This window comes from Argiope bruennichi, chromosome 8, assembly GCF_947563725.1.
Source record: "Argiope bruennichi chromosome 8, qqArgBrue1.1, whole genome shotgun sequence".
NCBI classification, from domain to species: Eukaryota; Metazoa; Arthropoda; class Arachnida; order Araneae; family Araneidae; genus Argiope; species Argiope bruennichi.
The window spans coordinates 96,613,808-96,634,153 of NC_079158.1; the positions used below are offsets into that span (position 1 = coordinate 96,613,808).

The 20,346-nt window shown below is 30.3% G+C and overlaps 1 protein-coding gene across 5 annotated transcripts in view; it reads left to right on the top strand.

Annotated features, from left to right (window-relative positions):
- The window catches only part of LOC129981350 (putative leucine-rich repeat-containing protein DDB_G0290503), a 98,943-nt gene that overhangs the window by 51,036 nt on the left and 27,561 nt on the right, over positions 1-20,346 (top strand). For all 5 annotated transcript variants that reach the window (XM_056092170.1, XM_056092168.1, XM_056092172.1 and 2 more), the window contains exons 2-5: positions 15,501-15,556; positions 18,286-18,356; positions 18,459-18,590; positions 18,814-18,890. In XM_056092170.1, coding sequence (XP_055948145.1) covers positions 15,529-15,556; positions 18,286-18,356; positions 18,459-18,590; positions 18,814-18,890 — 308 coding nt within the window. In that variant the 5' untranslated portion in view covers positions 15,501-15,528. The remainder of the gene's footprint in view (positions 1-15,500; positions 15,557-18,285; positions 18,357-18,458; positions 18,591-18,813; positions 18,891-20,346) is intronic.

Genomic DNA, 20,346 nt, shown 5'->3' on the forward strand with positions numbered 1-20,346 from the left:
TTACACTTTCAAAAATCAGTGTGTGCACTGCAATAAAAGAATGCTGTTTGGAATAATGGGCAGCTAGACTCACATTCTTTTTGGAATAATGTGCTTGACTGTAAATTCTTTTATTTCGCTAATTTTCCCCGCAAAATTTTGAAATCTTTTTCATACTGAGATAAAAATAGAGTGAATTGAGCACTTTTCTTATTTTTCCTGAAATGCCAATAAAAATATCTCCCCTGCCTTCCAGGCATCTCATCACTGGAGGATGGCAGTGGAGAATGATAATTTTGTATTATGTAGAGGAAATATTTTTAAATCGTTAGAAAGAAAAAAAATAACTTTCTATATGTTTCCAAAACTAATAGCTGCAAGATAAGTAATTTGTAGCGCTGAAACTTATTATGTTTTATGGTGAATACATTAAGTGACTTGAAATCCATAAAATTGTTATCAGATCCTGAAAATGTTAAATTGTAATAAGAATAATAACTGTAATAAGACTGCGCGCTTGTGTGTGTGTGTGTGTGTGTGTGTGTGTGTGTGTGTGTGTTGAAACAGCTATCAAATCTAGCACAGCTGGCGTCCTAGCATAGGGGTAGTGCGTGATCTGGGCGTCCTGGGTTCGAGTCCCGGTTTGGGCATGGTTGTTCTATCTGTGAGATGTCTGAATGTGCCCTCCTGTAAAAAGGGGTTGTGCAAGCGAATGATGAAGTCGTACTTTTGGCCCTAGTTGTTGCTACTATAAAAACAAGAGACGCTCTCTCACTGGCTTAAATTGCTGTCTTCGTAACAGCGGGCTTGTCCATGGCAAGTGCCATAAGAAACAACAACCAATTTAGCACATATATATCTTGGAGAGTAGGACTGTGCATCTCGGAAATATTTTTGGAAATTTTAATTAAAAATTAGGCTGAATTTTAGCGGTTTCCGTGATAACTTCTAAAAATATTATTGCACAAAAATTAATTTTACACCGTTTCAAAATTTATGCACATTCTCTTTTTAATGACATCAATTTAATAGCCTTGTGAATTTTTTGAAAATATTTTTTGTTTGATTTCTAGCAATAGATTGCATTGTTATCCTAAAATTCAAACTGTTTTTATCATTTCATCAAATACTTAATCGCATAGTTTTCCTTCTCTTGTTGAAAGCTAAGGAAGGATTCTGTTGAATGTGTTCAGCCGACCACACCGCCACCATGAAGCAGTGTCGGTAGACTGTTTAGTATCTGAGTAGTTTATAAATCAAAAGAGTGATTACAACATTCCTAAATTTAAAAGATCAATGAACCGTGTATTTAAGCTTCTTAATAGCACTGTAATATTATGAGGCTGTCAACATTAGAAAAGTTCAATTACGCAATAAACAGAGCATATAAAAGAAACAATTAAAAAAACATGGTTTGATATTTGGCGGTATCATGGACATGAAGTTACATTTAAAGGATTTATATGAAATGAAAATAAATAATGACGAACTGGTCACTTGAAGCGACTGATTCAAAATAAAAATCTATCTATAAGGTTGTGAAATCTGCTTGAGTATTTGTTTCAAGCTTTGTTTCTTAAATTTGTAAAGAAAATAAACAATGGCGATACAATTAAGTACAATAATATGAGAGTAAGTTCTTTCTTATACAATGTTAATCTATATCATAAATTTTTGTCTTTCTAGTTAAATCTTTTTAATTATGTTCTAAACTTTATAGCATGCAAACACAGTAGTATAAACATATGACAGTTAAGGCACATCACTCGATATAATGCCTAATCCTTGAATCAAATGATAAATTATAGGATTGATCTTAGAAATGACTTTAATTGCTTTTACGTTTAATTTTAACCGTGGGAAACTAGAACAAAAGGATTCGAATTAAAAGCCAATTTTGTGATGATTAGTTTAATTAACCCTTAACTCCGATTCAAGGTTACGTTATTTCCGTTTGAAGATATCATTAATCAATCTTGGGATAGAGGAGAAATCTTCAAGTGGAAAAGAATTCGTGACTACCGAAAAATCAATACTTTCAGTAATCGTTTTCCTTAACCCCGAAAGCAAACTTTATGACACGAAACACAACTTATCCATTTAATCAATTCAGAATTAACTTGAAGAAGCAATGTCGTTCTTAAACCGTCCACTCTTTCAATCAAACCACGTTCTGTTACATGCTAGCGAGTGGAACAGAAAAAAAAAAAAAAAAATGCACGGACTTGACTTCCAAATTGCCATTAATTAAATAGAAACATTGGGAGAAATGAGGGTGGAGTGTGGAGAGCCCTGGCAACGCGTCACGCTTACCCCACATGACGTCACACGTATGGGTGAACGGTTGCAGTGTGCTGCCGTACCCCGCATCGGGAACAGACTGGACTATAGAAAGCGGTGGTTGTTTGGGAAGGCCTTTGTGTTTGTTAACATCTGCCTGCATGTTTAGAGCAAGGGTAAGCTATGATGTTGAATCATTGTTGTTGAATTCAAAAGAACTATTTATCTGTGTATTCATTTATAATTATGTTATATTTACAGATTGTATTTTTTAAGTAGACATGAGTCATTTTGCTTCAATTTAGTCTGCATAGAATATAAATCATTAAATTTGCCTTTCTGACCGTGTGTTATATGAATGAAAAATAAAAAGTGACTTAACATTTAAAGCTGAATGAATAACATGTGATTATATAGAGATATATAATCACATGTTATATAACATGTGATATCTAATCCATTGATTATAATGATATAAATGAATTGATTATAATATCAGTTATTTTATCAATAACTTTTTTTAAAAAAGTTTTTATAAATGTTGCTTTTATTACAACTTATAACGTTTTCGAAATTATCTTCAATGTTTTAATTTTGCTTTTAATTATAAATCTCTAAATGATTTTAATGATTGATAAAGATTAAATTTATAAATTGTAAGTGGCTTTGCAACTCAATTTATTTCTGAAGGGATTTTTCATCAACTTTGGCATTCTTTTTCAAATCCGTGAAAATGTTGAGCTATTTATTAATTGTATTTGACATTGATTTACATCGTTCTATTTCAGAAAAAAAATGAGTTTTATTAAACTATTTAACAGAAAGTTATCCTTTTTTTTTTTTTTTTTTTGCTTAATTTAAAACATTTCAGTGTTTAGTTACTTGATAATTGTCTTAGGCAGTTGTTTGTTTATTAATTTATCTTGATCAATAATTTACTAATTGCAAAAACCTTTTGGCCGAAGATAACCAATAAATATTTTTTTGTAATTGGAAAGAACAAATAGAAGACGCGACAATTTCTTCTCATTTACCACGTTACAATACTCTGATTAGCTTTTTCATATTAATATTCATATTTATGAATTTCCCCCATCATATTTCTGTTGGTTGCACCATCTTTCCATTTAAACTTTTATTTTTATTAATGAATAATTCAGGCACATAATGAATAGTCAACCAGTAAATTTTATCACTAAGTATTTGAATTAATTGCTAGTTAAACGGAATAATTCGAAGCTTTTATTTTTGAACAGTATTTTACTCCATTCTTTCGTAACTTAAATATGTGTCAAGGACAAATTTATGAAGTAGCAACATGGATGTCAGCTGTCTAAAATCGTTATTCTCACTTAGAGCTGTTTTAATCGCAAAACTATTGATTTTATTTATTTATGGAATGAATTCTACGAACAGTTTCCTCTTTAAAACTATATTGGAATAGATCTTATTGCTAAATTTTGCTATGAAGTATATGTTTTAAATTCAGGTTTCATTTAAAAAAAAAAAAAAAAAATCAAGATTTTTTTTTTTTTTTTTGTGAAACATTTTTTTTCAGCTGGTAGAAGTTTCTGGGTTAGCTGCCTTTTAATATAAAATTTTATAAAAAATAATATGCACTTATTTAGCTTCCTTAAAAATTGTCATCCTTGTGGAAACTTGCTTTAATGGTTGTTTTGCATCGATTAAAATATTGAGTTTACAGATTAAAAGATTTTACTGCATGTGCTATTTCTTATCCCAAAAATTCTGATTTTATTGCCAATTTGTGGGGATTGTCACGGTGTCTTGAACTAGGTTCCTTTACCTCAGGACTTAACAGGTGTGTGAATTAAATTATCGTTGCTTTTCTTGTTTACACAATAATTTATTTGATAGTGAAGATTGTGGTCTGGGGAAAATGACTTGAAGACACGGGTTGTCTTTTATGGGGTTTATTGGTAACATCAACAACAAAAGGCAGATGATTACGCCATCGTGTAATAGAACCTGTAGGCCTAGAGAACTACACATAAAATTTCTCGGGAGAGAGACGAGATCACACTCCCTCTAGTACAGGAGTCAAGTTCCCTTCTACTGAAAAAAATCTACTAACATCGACAGGGAGATCACGTGATATTTACATGATTGGCAGTTGGCTCCGCCCAGGACGACCTGAATTCTTAACAAGGTGATTAGAATAATGGCATGACAATGAGATTCCTTAGTAAATTCTGATATAATGTTAACTTACTTTTTTTTTGTAGGTTTTATTCTAATATTTTAACTTTTATCCTTAATGAAGGTATTAGTAGCTGCTTTATTCATTACAGAAACAGGATTTACCCGAACCAAATTTCTTAAAATTTGGAATAAAATTTAAAAGAATATTTTTTCTAATAGTAATTTTTTTTCATTAAATTGTGGAATTATTAACTAGTTAAATGCTGTTAATGCATTTTTTTTTTTCTGTTCGATGTCGTCCAATAAAATATTTTATTTTTCTCTGTGTTACGATATTTACATTTCTGTTGATTACGTTTCGTATTTGCACTTTACCTGGTGATGCCTAAACAAACCTGTTCATTTTAACAAAAGAAAAATATTCAGATATTCTTGAAAAGCTTCTGTTTTGACAAGGTCTGGACTCACTCAGTAATGTTCACTGAACTCCGTGATATTTACTCGTATTTATATAAAGAAACATTAACCGTTCTGGATGCGCAGTACTTGTTGACAGCTTTTTATAAATAGTGCCCTTAATGACGTTTTACGTTTGAAAGGACCTTCAAAAATGCGGGAACTTTGGAGGGTCCCCATCCGATGTTTTTTCAAAATAACAAGTCTCTTACTGCGTTATATTTTTCCGAAAATTTAATTCATCCATAATCATCGAAATAATCAAAAATTCTTTAATAATTAAATTATTTAATACCTGATTAAAAAATAAATAATTTTTTTTTGAAATTAAAAAAAACTTCATATTGTTGATAAAATTAACAAGTTTTCTTATTAATATTTATTATAAACAAATATATTCAAGTGATTTATGGTGCTTCATAATATTTAATATTGACTTTCCTGTTAATTGACAGGATATGAATTTAAGTCCTCTGTACGTTATTGTTACTTCTAATGCATTAATAGAGTTTCTACTTTAGTTGTACTATTTGATTTTTTTCTTAAACAAATGATAGATTTAAGACACCTTTACGATACATTAAAAAAATGAAAAGTGATCTGTTTTTGAAAAACAATAAAGTTTTAAAACTGACAATGGAAATTATTTAAGCTGTCATGATATACCTAAACTCGTTGCTTCTATTCAAATTTAGAATCCATGGTTCATTTTGCAAAAAGAATCAACTGTAAGTTAACCTTAAGCTAGAGGGCATATGCGGTTGCCTATATCATGTGACATGAACCGACTCCAAATAACTTTTTTTTTTCTCCCTAATCTAAAAAAGGATTTGGAAAATAAACTTAACGTGTCTTCTAATAACATGGTTTAAAGAATATGAAATCTTAAAATTCTCTTATTGGTTGTTAAATGGCATGCGCTGTTATTTTTGTTACGTGTCCATATTAATTTGGAATCTATCTGAGGAATTCTTTCAATATTATTCATCAATTTTAGATATTTAAAATTAATTTTTGAATATTAATTTAATTTGAGCCATTAATTAATTTAATGGCTCAAATAAAATTATATTAACTTATAAATGAAACTTTTTTATTAATCCAATTTGATGAAAAATATACTAGTTTGGAATTTGGGCGAAGTAATTTTGAATTTTTGCATGTTTACTTGCACATGCGAAGCTTGACTAAAGCAAGGCATCTTGAATTGCGAGTCGTGACCTCAATACTTATTTGGTCATATACTGAACTATTTTGGGATCTCAAAAACTTTTTTTTTATTTCTATTTTTGCGTTTAATAATTTAACATTTATGATCCAAAATAATCGAGAAAATCATGTTTTTTATTAAGAATTATTAGCTTTGTCTAAGTATTTTGAAATGAATTTCTTTCTATTTATTAATTAATATTTTCATTTTTTATATGTAATAAATTTAATTTATCCACTATTGTAACAGTACCTTAACTGTTTTCTAAGTAAGCACTCAAATACATAATTTAAACGCCCTTCGGGGTGGCAAGGGCAACTGACTTTCCATGCTTCTTACAATTTAATTTCTGCAACTTTATTTACCAACATGAAGTTACACTATCATGTGAAAACCACACGGCTAAACTAAATATTCACTCAGCTAAATTTTGGTAAAACTTCCCTTTGAATACACATAAGCTCTGGATATGTACTCACTCCCTCTTTTTCCTTCTGCGTCCTTTTGCTGAGTATGTTGTTCTAGTATTAGTCATGATTTACCAAAAAATTTTAAAAGCTTCTAAAAACTGAACATTTTCCCTCGTTTTGAAAAAAAATAAAGAAAGAGAAAGTTAAAAAAAAAGTATCAAGGTTAAAATGTTCTCCGATGTTGGGAGAGCGTCTAACATTTTCACGCTTCTCAGAGTCGGATTTCTGTAACTTTAACTGTCCAGTGTGAAAGCTACCATTCCAGTAGGAGTCAATCTCACTCTCGCACGTAGATTCTAGGATTTAAATGAACACTTTTTTCATTATTTCATTGTTTATTCTCTTTTTAGAGTTTAGTTTTGGCCATACATCAATTTATTTGCTTTAAGGGGGCGATCAACTCTATCATACATTTTTACGAATTATTCACTTATGATATTTTTTATTCATGTGTATTAAAATATAAATAAGTTGAATATCAAAAAAAAAAAAAAAACATTTAAAGAGAAAAGTACATTTTTTAAAAATAATATATAATTTTCAAAATATTGATGGCTAATTAATTTTTAATTTTCTTCTTCTACTTTTTCCGGTATAAATTTTTTGGAACAAAACCGAGTATGATTTTATAATTCTAATTAAAAATTAATTTTTAACTAGCGCACATTTTAATAAGAATTTTGTGTTTTGCTGGAAAAAAAAACACAAAATTGTTGTATTTTGACTAGTTTTTTGAAAAATGTAATGTTTAACAAAATTTCCTTATCAATTTTATTTAATTTCCACAAAAATTTAAGGCTCATGGAATATTTGAAAGATATTTGAATATAAATATTGCAACGTTTTGAGAAAAGGTCATTTAAAATACATGTATTCCTCTAAGCCCTTCTGATATTCATTTTATCGAACATTAAATACATTTTCTAGCTCTATTTTAGTTAAATATAAGCGTATATTTTGGTCTTACAACAATAAAAAGAACATTTCATATTTTCGTCATCTATTGCTTTTCTGAAAGTCCACTGTCCCTTTAAGATAGGTTTAAACATCTTAATCACTCACTCAACAGCATTTGACACTCTCGACTTGGTATTTTTCTCCTTAATTATTTTTATCAAAATAAAGGAGCACTTGTTTAACAGACAGACAGAAGAAAACAGCTTTTACGCTGAGTCATCAAGTCTGCCACCCAAGCACTTCCTTTGTCCATAATGGTCATTGCATCTTATTTCTTTCGTAACCTTCCTCCTTATCCCGATAGAGAGCTTAATAAAGCTTTTAAAACGTCACTTGCTCGGACCATCGCTCTATAAGTGCTGTTTTATCGCACCTAAATGTGGATCAATACTTGAGTGCCTACATTCTCTCTTCCTAACTAACCTAGAAATAACCTGGCCGCGTGTCACTGAGTTGGCAAATATTAAGCAAGCTCAGCGTGATGGGTTGACGTGTTTGGGTATTCTATTTGGCAGAGGATCAACCTTAAATTTTTGGTTAGCTTGCTCTTACGATTTGCATTTACAGCTGCCCTTGGTGTTCGACTATCTATGAGAGTCAAGGTCAGTCTTTTAATGTGAGATGGACTGCGATTCGAAATCTGCTACCACGCATTTTACGGATGTATGCACATGGAAGTGCCTTGTTTCATAATTCTGACTACATTATCTACCCTTGTATGGAATTAATCATGTGTTTAATTTTATTTCACGTGTTTTTTTGAGTGTATCATTATTCATTCAAAAGTTGGAGACTTATACTGTGGGAAAATTGCCAAACATGTAACAAGTAATCAGATTTTCCGTCGTTGATTCAGAAGCATTACTATTGTGTAATCAAAGTATTCATTGTTTCGATCTTTAATTGTTAACTGTACTTGAATGTTGACCTCTTAAATTTCATGAGTATTTATAGGATAGGGTTATATTTAGGTTTTCTTTGACAACATACAAAGTTTTTAGATGCAAAATCTAAGGTCTATCAATTAATTGGAAATTGTTGAGTTTTAGATGTTTAGATTTCAAATTCTCAGTGTAGAATTTTAAGAAAATTACAATTTCTACACGAATCATCTGCAAATCTGAATATAGTATACCAGGAAAAAAAATTCGATCTTTTTAGCTATTTACCTCTGTTATATATAAAAATCATGTAAACATTGAGTTTTTTTCGCTGTCTGATTGATAGATAACAAGTCACCTGAAGTTTGTTTTGTCAGTATTGTTTGTAATAGTTAATGAAACTTTTTAAGAATTTTATTACACTTGATGCAAGTATTTATATTGCTCTTGATGGTGAAAACGGTGACGAAAAAGAAAAGTAAAGCGTTACTTAACATCAAATGAATTTAAGAGTAATGTTTTTGTTGATTCTACTTTTAGATGCATGTTCATGACTATTTTAATGAATAGCTATCCGGTTTGTTTACCTTTTTAGAATAACGGAATTTTTCGTCCTTGGCCTTGCAATCGTCTGCATATCTAAGCAATATAAGTGTTAACCCTGCATTTTTAAAAAATAATAATGCGATGGTTCTCTGTTAGTGATCAGAATGAGTGCTACATTTTGTGTGTTGAGCTATTGGTGCGTCACAACAAAGATACAATTGTTCATATACCACTTATTACTACCGATTCAGAAAACGATGCAGAGCAGATATATTGGAAAAGGTGCAATTTCCAGTGAGACTAGCTTTCGCCATGACCATCAATAAGTCATAATAATGTGATTTTGTTTACATTTCTTTCCTCGGACTGAATGAAGCTTTTCTTGATACCTTGAAACCTTTTCCAAACATTTTAGTAATATTTTGCAGTTCCATTAATTAGCTAAACGAAGCCTTAAATTAAATAAAGCTGTAAAAGCTTCCAATGAAGTAGTTTGAAATTTTCGTACGATGGTTCGCTTACATTTGACTGTCGTCATTCAACAATAAGCAATAAGGCCAATTTCTGTGCTACGTGATTTGGCGTTTTATTTGTATAGAGATCTGCCATAATCTTTTATTTGATTAAAAATTATAGAAAAAAAAACAATGTTATCGATTTCCTTCACATTTTAAATACAATTTATTCTCAATAATAATATTTGATCTTTCTTTTTGCCCCATTTCAAAATCGAAGCATCAAATCCGTTGATCCGGTGCAAAATGGTTACGATTTTATTATTGTACACGTATTGTCCGTCATTATTGTACACTTATATGGCATGTAGAAAATATTCATTATTGAAAATAGTATAAAAATAATAGCTTTTAAATTTTCAAAGTCAACGACCGAATTTTGTGGTGCCTTTTTTTCACTCGTGTGAAAACTGTGTAGTAATATTATTCCGAATGATTTAGTAAAATATATGTTCCTCTTCTTTTTTACTTTCTTTCTTTCTCTCTCTCTCTCTTTGTTTAACCTTAATATAATGCTCTAAAAATATCTGAAATAGAACATGCCATATTCTGTGGAATCTCCGGTGTCATGTAATTATGTATTCAAATTTTATTTCCAATATTCATTTAATATTGAACTTACATTATGTGCATTGATGTCAGTCATATTTCAACTGTTTACAATACAATCGCATTTGTTTCCCAATTTTGAAATTAAATTTTATGTTAAACTACGATTTGGAATATTTCTTTTCCTTTTTTTCTGTAAAATTTAACACTAAAACAAAAAATTTCGATCACTAATCTGCCATTTTTTTATATCAAACAATGCAGTTTAAAATATAGTTCACTTGTGACCTCGTGGGTAAAGTCATAATATAGCTGATATAGGTAAATCGATGGAAGGTCATAGACTCCATTTTCTACATGTACTTTGTAGTAGTAGGGCACCATTATTCAAAATCTGGTTGACCATTTCCCATTTAACAAGCAATTTCTCGCTATGATAGAGATGGCTGCTGAAAAGTTTTATGCTTTACTTCTGAATGTCCAACAGAAAGTCTGTCCTCCTGCCTAATATAGTGGAACTGAATCAAACTTTTATTTCAAATCTTCAAGTGCTGAACGGTCACTTTTATCATTAGAAGAGACTACACTTTTTTTTTTACCTTGTGTCATCAGCTCATTTACTTGGTTAGACATACTAGATTAAGTGGAATGACCACGATCAAGAATAAAATATATCGCTTTCAATCATTCTGATATTGTGGTTTCATATAGCAGTTTTATACATATACCATACAATAGCGACAACTACAAATTATAAAGAAAAATATAAAAATGAATTGAAATAGTGCAAGAAAATTTTAAATAATGACGTACGATCCCCTTCTCAAACAATAATAAGAATAATAAGGACCCTGTTTTCACTCACAAAAATTTTTTGCTTCCGCAGAAGTAAAGAAAGTGCTGAGTGTATCTTATCCAACTTATTTTTAGATTATAATTCATAACAAGCTCATAAACGCATAGATTAACGCGTTTTTTCAGGTGCCTAAATCCATCGTCATTAGTTTCTCTCTTGTTATTGTTGGCTGTTCCTCTGCCTAGTATGAATCATCTCCTCAGCTGCTAGCAGCATTTTTTTCTCTCTCTTTCTCTCTTTAACAAGTTGTAAAATTTTATGCGTTTGGTTTCCGTCCATATTAAGTATTTGTTTTAGAAATGTTGCTTGATATGCCATACTTTAAGTTAATTTTAATTATTTGTTTATAAAATTTCTTGACTGGATAGGCTACTTGGTTTTTCAAAAAATAAATCAAATATATCCGATTATTTTGATATGAAAGCACACCAATAATTAACAGAAAAAGATACTAAGTACTTTGGAGTGCTTCGACTCATTTAATATCATTACATAAGAATTCTCTAATCCGAACTAGATGGAATCGAAATTTATTTGTATTAAGCAAAATTCTTAAAATAGTGAGTCACGTTATAAATATGGAGTTTATCATGTATAAAAAATATGAAAAACTATGTGAAAGCATTAGTAATCAATATGTACATCTAAAGGGCAACGGGACCAATATTTGCATTTGCAAAATGAGAATAATGATTCCTTTTTCGACTGTGAGCAGTTTTGTGATGCTTAGTATCTGTGGGTGTCATTAAATTTCTTTTCCTCGCAGACGCTTTGCAGATTGCATTTTTATTTTTCTTCATCTGTTGCCAAAGATATGTCCTTACATTTAGAGGAAGGTCCTACACTCATAAAATGAACATACAAGAAGAGTAATTTTGTAAACTTTTTTCAATGAGAAATGCTTCATTTTTGCTTTTTGTATTTGTAAATTTGTATTAGCTCTTTGTAAAAATGGATTGGTGTGGATTGGTTTCTTACCAAGTATACGTGTACCTTTTTACTTCCTCGTATACGAAGTATAGAGAAAGTATTGCCATCGTCAAAAAAATTCGAACTCGATAGTTTGACAAAGCTCCACGTTTTATATCTTCCTGAATTCGAAAAACACATTTTTGGAAAATGTTTGTTTGTCTGTCTGTGACAAAGATAATTCAAAAACGCTCAGTGCTAGACGGTTGAAATTTGGTATATAGTCTTTACACGAAATTTGTAGATTTCTGTTTAGTTTTGAGCAAAATCTGTTCAGAAGTTCCGTCTGTTCGACTATTCGATTATAAGTTAACTACAAAACGCAGAGAGCTATATCGATTAAATTCTGTACATCGATTTATCACCTATAGAGGAGACACCTATCAAAATCAGATCCAACAAGGGGCTGAATGTCTATCGGTCTGTGCTTTCAGAATATGTCATTACGATAACTCAACGGAACGACTTAAGTGTATCAAATTTGGTATGGGAATTTGTGACTACAAATGTAGTTTCGTGTGAAATTTTTGTTTTAATTCGGTTGGGAAGAACGCGTCTCGAATCCAAACTCGATTTTTTTGGATACGTTTAATCACCAGCCAGGGATTAATCGCCAATAAGATCCAGTAAAAGTGCTAAATTCACGCCAAAGGTTAATATTTCATAATTATTGTACGCCAGTGTAATCGAAAGCGTTTTCTGGGATAACATCTTGATTAAAAAGCACGCGAGAAACTTTTATAGAGACCACTCCCGCTGGTTCATGAGCTAATAAGTTTTTTGAAATTACAGTGAAATATTGGTTGACCCAACTATTTTTGTTACATTTTTCCCGCCTACTATTGAATAAGGTTCTCAAATACCGTCTTTGTATATGAAAGATAACTGATTAGTCCTGGTAACTGATAATTTGTCCTGATAACTTAGATAACTGATTCATTCGAAGAGTCCTGATTTAACTTAATAGCCCCAAACATCATTGCATTCCATTAAAGCGAGAGTAAAAATGGAGAATTCTCATATTCCCTGCTATTATCTTATATCCCTAATCTGTCTCCTATTCTTCTTTTCCATAAAAGATGGGCCTTTTTCACACTTCTTTCATAGGTAAATCCGAAATGTAAACGGATATATTTGCGGAGCTACTTTCTCTGACGCCCACTCATGCTAGGTTTCCTCGGAAACTCCCCCACTACCGTTTCAACTGTTTTTATGAAGTCGCAGATTTGGGGATGAAGCAACATGCAAGGGACTTGTAGGGAGGGAGATTTCTATTTATAGAAGACGACAGATGTAGTTTCTCCTCTTACGTCCCGTCTGCTTGCGAAATGTTTGCAGCAGTTTTTGAATGGAACGAAAAAGAGGATTTTGTCTGCAGTTCATCTCGGGTTGTCTTTTCAAAGTCAAAGATAAAAATAATTAGACATTAGTTAAGTTTATTTTTTAGTATTAAAGAAGGTCATATTTGCGTTGAGATATTTGTAAATAATTTATTTTGAAACGCAAACCAGTTATGACATTAGATGTCTTCTGAATCGAAATATGCTGTTTAATTCCATCAGTTTTTTGTATTACTAATTTTCTTAGGCCTTTTTCATCAAGTGCACCTTTTTCAAAATATCTTCATATGGCATACTTGCATAAAAGGAAAAATATTATCTTAGCTCATGAAATGATATCATTCACATACAGATGAAATAAATTACGTATGATCAATTATTACTTTCTCATATTCATAGTATTGAGAAAGTATAGTAATCCTCAAAAGATTCGAACTCGAGATTTTGACGAATCTCCACGTTTTAGATCCCCCTGATTTCGAAAAACGCATTTTTGGAAAATGGCGATAATTCAAAACTTTGTCGACTGACGGAAAATGTCCGTCAGTCGACAAAGATAATTACTTTTATCAAATTTTGAGTAAAATCTGTTAGTGGAAGTTCTTATATCTGGCTGTTTGAATATAAGTTAACATGATAAATTACAAAACAGTGAGAGCTTGATAAATAAGATTAGGTACACAAGTTTAACATCTATACTATGGAACCTATCGAATTTTGAGCCAAATCCAATTACGGGTGGACGGTATGTCGGACTGTACTTTCAGAAACATGTAAACGCGATAGTTCCAAAACACAATGATTCAAATGTATCTCATTTGGCAAGGGATTTTGTGACTACAAGCGCAACATTTTGTTTCAATCTGTTGAGAAAAAAGCATCCATAGCATAAATACGTTTTTTGGATATTATTAACGCATGTCAGGGATTAAACGCCAAAAAATTCGCCAAGAATGACACAATTGATTCAATAAAAATGCTAAATTTATGCCAGAAATTAATATTTCTTAACTATTGTATGTGAATGCCATGTAAGGCGTTCTGTGGCATGACAAATGTATTAGAGAGTATGCTGGAAAGTTTGGGGAGGCCCCCCTGGTTTTATTAATTGGCGCTATTTTAATCGAAGAAATCATTAGTTTGATTTATTGATCATTGAAAGCGAATAAAATGATAATAAATAAATAAAAATAATATATTGATTTGTCTGCAACAGATTTACCTTAAAATACAGCTTTCTTATACTATTTACAATAAGAATTTATTCTAGTGATTATTTTAGAATGTTAATGCTATTTTCTTAATAGATTTACCACCAAAACGAATGTTTTGAAGTTGAATTTAAAAATAACTTTTGTTAAATAATTCCTATCTTTTCAATGTTTTACAAAATTTCTTATAGTAAATATAATAAAAATGTAACCTATTTCAATAGAGTAATGTTCTGGACTCAAAAGTTATTTCAGCATCTATTTTTCAGATTCTTCATTTACAAAAAACATGTTTATGAAAAATCGTTTGGAGTTCAATTAATTTCTTTGTATCATTAATTTAAACATTGGATTCTTATATGATTTTGGGGTGAACAGTTCTTTTTAATATTATATATTAACGTTTATATATATTAAAAATATTATATATTAAAGGTTTTTTTTTTTCATATTTATAATTATTTTAAATTTACAAGTTATTATGTAGTAAAAATATTTATATTCTTCATTTACAAGAAGAATATTTATAAAAAAAATCATCTAGAGTTTAATTAATTTCTTTGCAGTATTAATTAGGTAATAAGGATTCAATGCATTAATTTTGGAGTAAACATTTTTTTTTTTTTTTTTCGCTACCATATAAGGAGGCGCAAATGAAAAAATGTTGGAATCTTGTTTTAAAAAAAAAAACTATCATACTTATGAACTATATCCGAGGAATGCGCTATATTGCCCGAAATGATCCTTTTCATGGAATTAGAGTACTTATCCAATTGTATCTGTCATTTTTGAAGAATGAAATTGTTCCTATTACGTGTGGAATTCTTCTGAAGATGATACTATGTTTCGAGACGGAAATAAGTGCAGATGTGAATTTATTGGAATTTGAATAACGGTTATAAGTGCAAAGCACTTTGTAGTGCAAAACATGTAGATTTTTAATTTAAAATTTTGTTTATGAAATGTTTAATTATTATTTTCATAATCGTATAATTAAGATATCTTTTATTTTTAATTGTTGAATATCAGATTTTTACTAGACTGTTAATTATTTTTTATACACTATTTGATTTGATTTGAACGTGGTTTAATGATTTTTTTTTTCTTTCTCTTTTTAGTACCTATCCTGCTCATCTTACGGATGTAATGGACGCTGTTCCGTCTACAACCTCGGGTAAGTTTTTTTTTTATCCCCATCAAATGCAAGAAAACACCAACTTTCCAATGCATACGCACACAACTTTTCGCTTCGAAACTTTCACTTTCTATCCATGAAATTGACAGTTATGTTAAATTTTAAGAGACTAATCACAAATTTAGATAAAAATATTTATTTCAGAAATACAAATTTAATAAAGAATGCATAAACTGCTTTATTTAATTATCTGTCTAGTAATACATCATCTAATCATCATGACTTGAAAGAAATTCGCTAATCACGCATAATCTTGTTCTCTTTAATTAGTCGACAGTTGCAGCTTCAACTTTATAAAGGGAAAAAGAAACTTGAGACATTAAACATTTAAGATATTTTAAAGAAATATTAGAATGTCGAGCAAGAAAATAAAATTCTTTGCTCTCACTTCTGCGCTATTCAGTAGTTTAGGCATGTGTGGATATGCTGACGATTTATGTCATATATAATCGTAATACAGGTTTAGCTATAGAAGAATATAAGCGTCATTTTTCGAATTCCCGGCATTCTTCTAGGTAGTGTGTTTATAGAACGGTTTAAACTGCAGAACCTTATAATTGATACTTGGTTTATTTTTCTAGTTACTCTCATGCTAGTGTGTAGTCAGTCCAAAACTCAATATTCCAAACCGTAGAGATTATTTTTTATTTCAGTGTAATAACTGACATCCACACAGTAATTTGTAAAGATTATGGGCTATTACAACATTTAATTACTTCTTTTCCAAAAATTGCAATTTGGACAAACTAATGTAAGTTTAATCGAGATAAAAACATTTATCTCCAAATCTGTCTCATTTTGCAGCTGCAAAAATCCTTTCTTCGTGATCCCCCCCCCCTCCCTATAAACGTATAGTGTGGTATTTTTAGAAACCTTTGGTTGGCTGCATTTCATTCAGTCATATGCTAAATGATGACCGATATATTCGGTTGATTTTGATTGTCATTATGTCTGAATTAAGAGACGAATTAACTTGCGTAGTACATGCTCTTAGTCTTTGCTGATATAGTACACTCTCGATTATCCGCGGAATTGGGTGGCGCGACCGTCGCGGATAACAAAAATCGCGGATAATCCGAAAAAAGCTAAAAACGGGTATAGCAAAAAAGAAATCAGTCATTCCAACTTTGAAAAATCGTTTTATGTACAATAAAACGTAAAATAAACAGAAGGAAATGTTTAACTAACGCTTAATATTTTAGTATATCACTCAAAACTAACCTAAAATGCATTTTGCTAATGAAAACAGTAAAGTGCTTAGTATTTAAGAGAGGCGCCAAGGATACACAGAAAAATGAATACATATGTACTGTTTTAATACTGTAATGTATTATGTAATTGCAAAAGCATAACTGTAAAACTGCACCTTTTTGAAAAAATCAGTCAAAAAAAAAAAAAAAAAAAAAAACCTTTGTGCGGCAAGCGCGGATAACCCGCCCGCGTATAATCGGGAGTCTACTGTACATAAGGGAAAAAAAAAAAAAAAAAAAAGCAGCCTTTAACCGCTTAACTATTTTGCCCGAGTGCCATATGTGCATCGATTTATCGAATTTTGATAGTTGTAAGCAAAAAATAAACCATTCATAACGATTATAATTCAATATTAAAATTACTTCGAATACATAGATAAGTCAAGTATTCAATTTATTTTTCCATTTGAATCAAAAGAAGAAAATATTCCCAAAATAGAAGGTGTCATCTTATTAGATAGTAAAGAAAATGAAACAGTTAAGTAGTTAAGTCACAATTCATAAACTTGATCGTATACGCACTAGTTTTGTTTAAAAAATTCAAAAAAATAATCCAAACTATTCATTTCGAACAAGTTTTTATGCATTTCAATTAATGTATTATCTAACCATTTTTTAATAAAATTTAATGAAAATTAAAAAAGGAGTTTTTATTTTCTGATTTTGCCCTTTTAATAATCTTTCGTGATAGGTATAGTATCCCTGAAAATTACAACGAAAGGCTCGCTCAAACTCCGGTCAGAGATATCGATAAGTGTTTCAGTAAATAAATTAATTTTTTTAAATATTTCGACAGGTTTTTCAGATAGACATCCTAATAGATGAGTGTAAGAAAAATATTTAACTCATTGATACTTTTTCTTTATAGAAGCTGTATAAAAATTTTAATTTTTGAATTTTTTTTTTTTCTTCCCCTTTTACAGAAATCAAAGTATTTCATATATTCGGATACCTTATTTAATGAAACTTTGCTATTGGAAGTATCTGTCTAATCGCAATAGTTAAGAAAATAAAAATAATAAACACTTTTTCATTTTTTTGACACCGTGTTTATATTTAAAATCATGAAGAAAATCTTTACATGGAAGATAAATAGGATGGTTATTATTTAGAATCAGATCGGGAACAATCCTTGTGTAATAAAATGCCACTTTTAAAAGATCTTAATGGCTAATTATTTTTAAAAAGTTATTTCTTTTAAATTAAGAAATACCTTCAATTAAATATCTTTGTGTCATTGTATGCCTCTTATTTTTATCTTTGCTGTTTGGAACAAAAAAGTAATCAGTTTTCTGTGAAATCTATTTTTAAAAAAATTTAATCCACATATCGACGTTTTATAATAATTTCTGAACTAAGAAATTGTAGTTTTTGTTTCAAATTTCAATATAAAAAATTATTATAATCATGCATTAAAATTCTCTACTGTACTTAATGGATTAATTTTTTTCTCCTCAGACTTTCGTAGAGCAGATTTTACATCTCCTGTTCAGGGTACTCGTACTCGCACTGTTAGAGAATATGAACAGGTATATATATATTTTTTAATTTTGTATTTGTCATCTTTTTATTGAATAGCCATTTCTGTACTGGATGTTTCATGTGTAATTTATAATTTTTTCTTTCACTAGACAATAGAAGAGCTAAAGAAAGAAAATTTTGATTTGAAGCTTAGATTGTTTCTGTTAGAAGATAATAAGAATAAGAATTATCTGAGGAATAAAGGTTCTAATAATGAAGAACAAGACAACAGTGTTCAAGTTGTAAGTTTGCAGCTTCTTTATGTGTCTGTATTTTAAATTTTTGATTTAAAAAAAAAACAAAAAAGGGTGTATTAAATGATTTGTTAATTCATATTAATATTATCCATGTATTGAAATTTTCTTAAATGAAAATGTTATGACTTTTGTACAAAAAGATAAAGAATCCATGTTATTTTGCTTTAAGTTTTTACTATTATTCACGCAACAATTTTTTTTCTTCCAGATTGTTGAACTGAAGGTAGAAACTGAGACCTTACGAAATGAACTTGCTTGTAAATGTCAGCAACTGCAAGAAGCCTTGTAAGTTTAGTAAATTTTTTTAATTGCCACATCTAATTTTTATATTTCCGACTACAAAAAGTAAAGGTATTGTAATTGTCAAAAAATTTGAGTGTAAGATTTGATTAATCCCCAAACTTTAGATCTTTTTGGATCTGAAAAAACACATTTTTGGTATTTTGTCTGTCTGTGAACGTAATATTTCAAAAACACTTTGAGTAAATTGAATGAATTTTGGTATTTGGTTTTGCATCTAATTTGTAGATTTACATCAAATTTTGAACGAAATCTATTCACAGGAAATCTATCTTTCTAGCTCCCCTGGTATGTAATAATTATTTGCATAAAATGTACAGAATTAGACAAATAAAATTTGAAATTATCAAAAAATTTGACAGTTGCAAATTACAGTGTCTTAGATCCATATCCAATTTCAAACCAAATCTAACTATGGGTTGACCTTCTGTCCATCTGTCTATATATTCTCATGCATGTAAATGCAATAATTTAAACACAGTGTAAAATGAAATTAGGTATGTGATCATGTTCTTAAAATTGTCGCTGGACATGGCCCATTCCCGACATACCTACACAGATTCCATCTGGCCAATTCTTGCTGTAGCTGTGGGGAGATAGGATCTGAATTCTTACTGACTCTCTCATTTCACATGAGAAGGCCAGAAACATATCTCGAGGAAGAATGGTACAGGAAAGTTGCATCGAATACCCTTTCACGCGGCAAGATCCACTCTATAGTAAATCATATTCTTAAATACCAAGACCTCTTCAAGACTACACAGTAACTGAGACCAAAATGCCACTTTTCAAAATCAATTAAATTTTTCATTCAAAAGTCCCTTAAAAGTGCAGTTCTCGCGAAGGAAATCAAAACACAGGACCCAGACGGACCCTATAGATTTCTGACTCTACAATGTGTGTACATGTCATACATTTGTTCCCAATGCAATTTATCTTTTTTTTTTTTTTTTCCTTTTCAATTAGTAATCTCATTTCTCTTTAAGTTCAACCCATAGTCACCATTTGTTTAAGTATTCTTGACCCTTCCATTTAGTTATTTCTTCACCAAAAATTGAATACATTTGTGTAGGATTTGACACTGATGGGATTCTCTCTGGAGATTCCTGGATGGTTTGTTGTCTCTTTCTATCTTTTAACATTTTTTTTTCCTTCCTTCCATCTTAGTGTTATAGGCACCAGGACAGAAGATGGCATTATGTTATGTTCTTAAAATTGTAGTTATGTAGCATTTGGTCTAAAAAAAAAAAACATCCAAAATGTGTAATGTTTCCTTCTCTATATCACAAAGCATAGAACACTTAAGTGTGGGAAATAAAAGTCTGGATATTCATGTTGTTCATGACTTTGTCAGAGGTTTAATGGGATTACACCTTCATTAGGGAGTATGCGAGAAAGTTGTAGGGAGACTACTCCTGCTGTCTTACATTTGCTTACCACC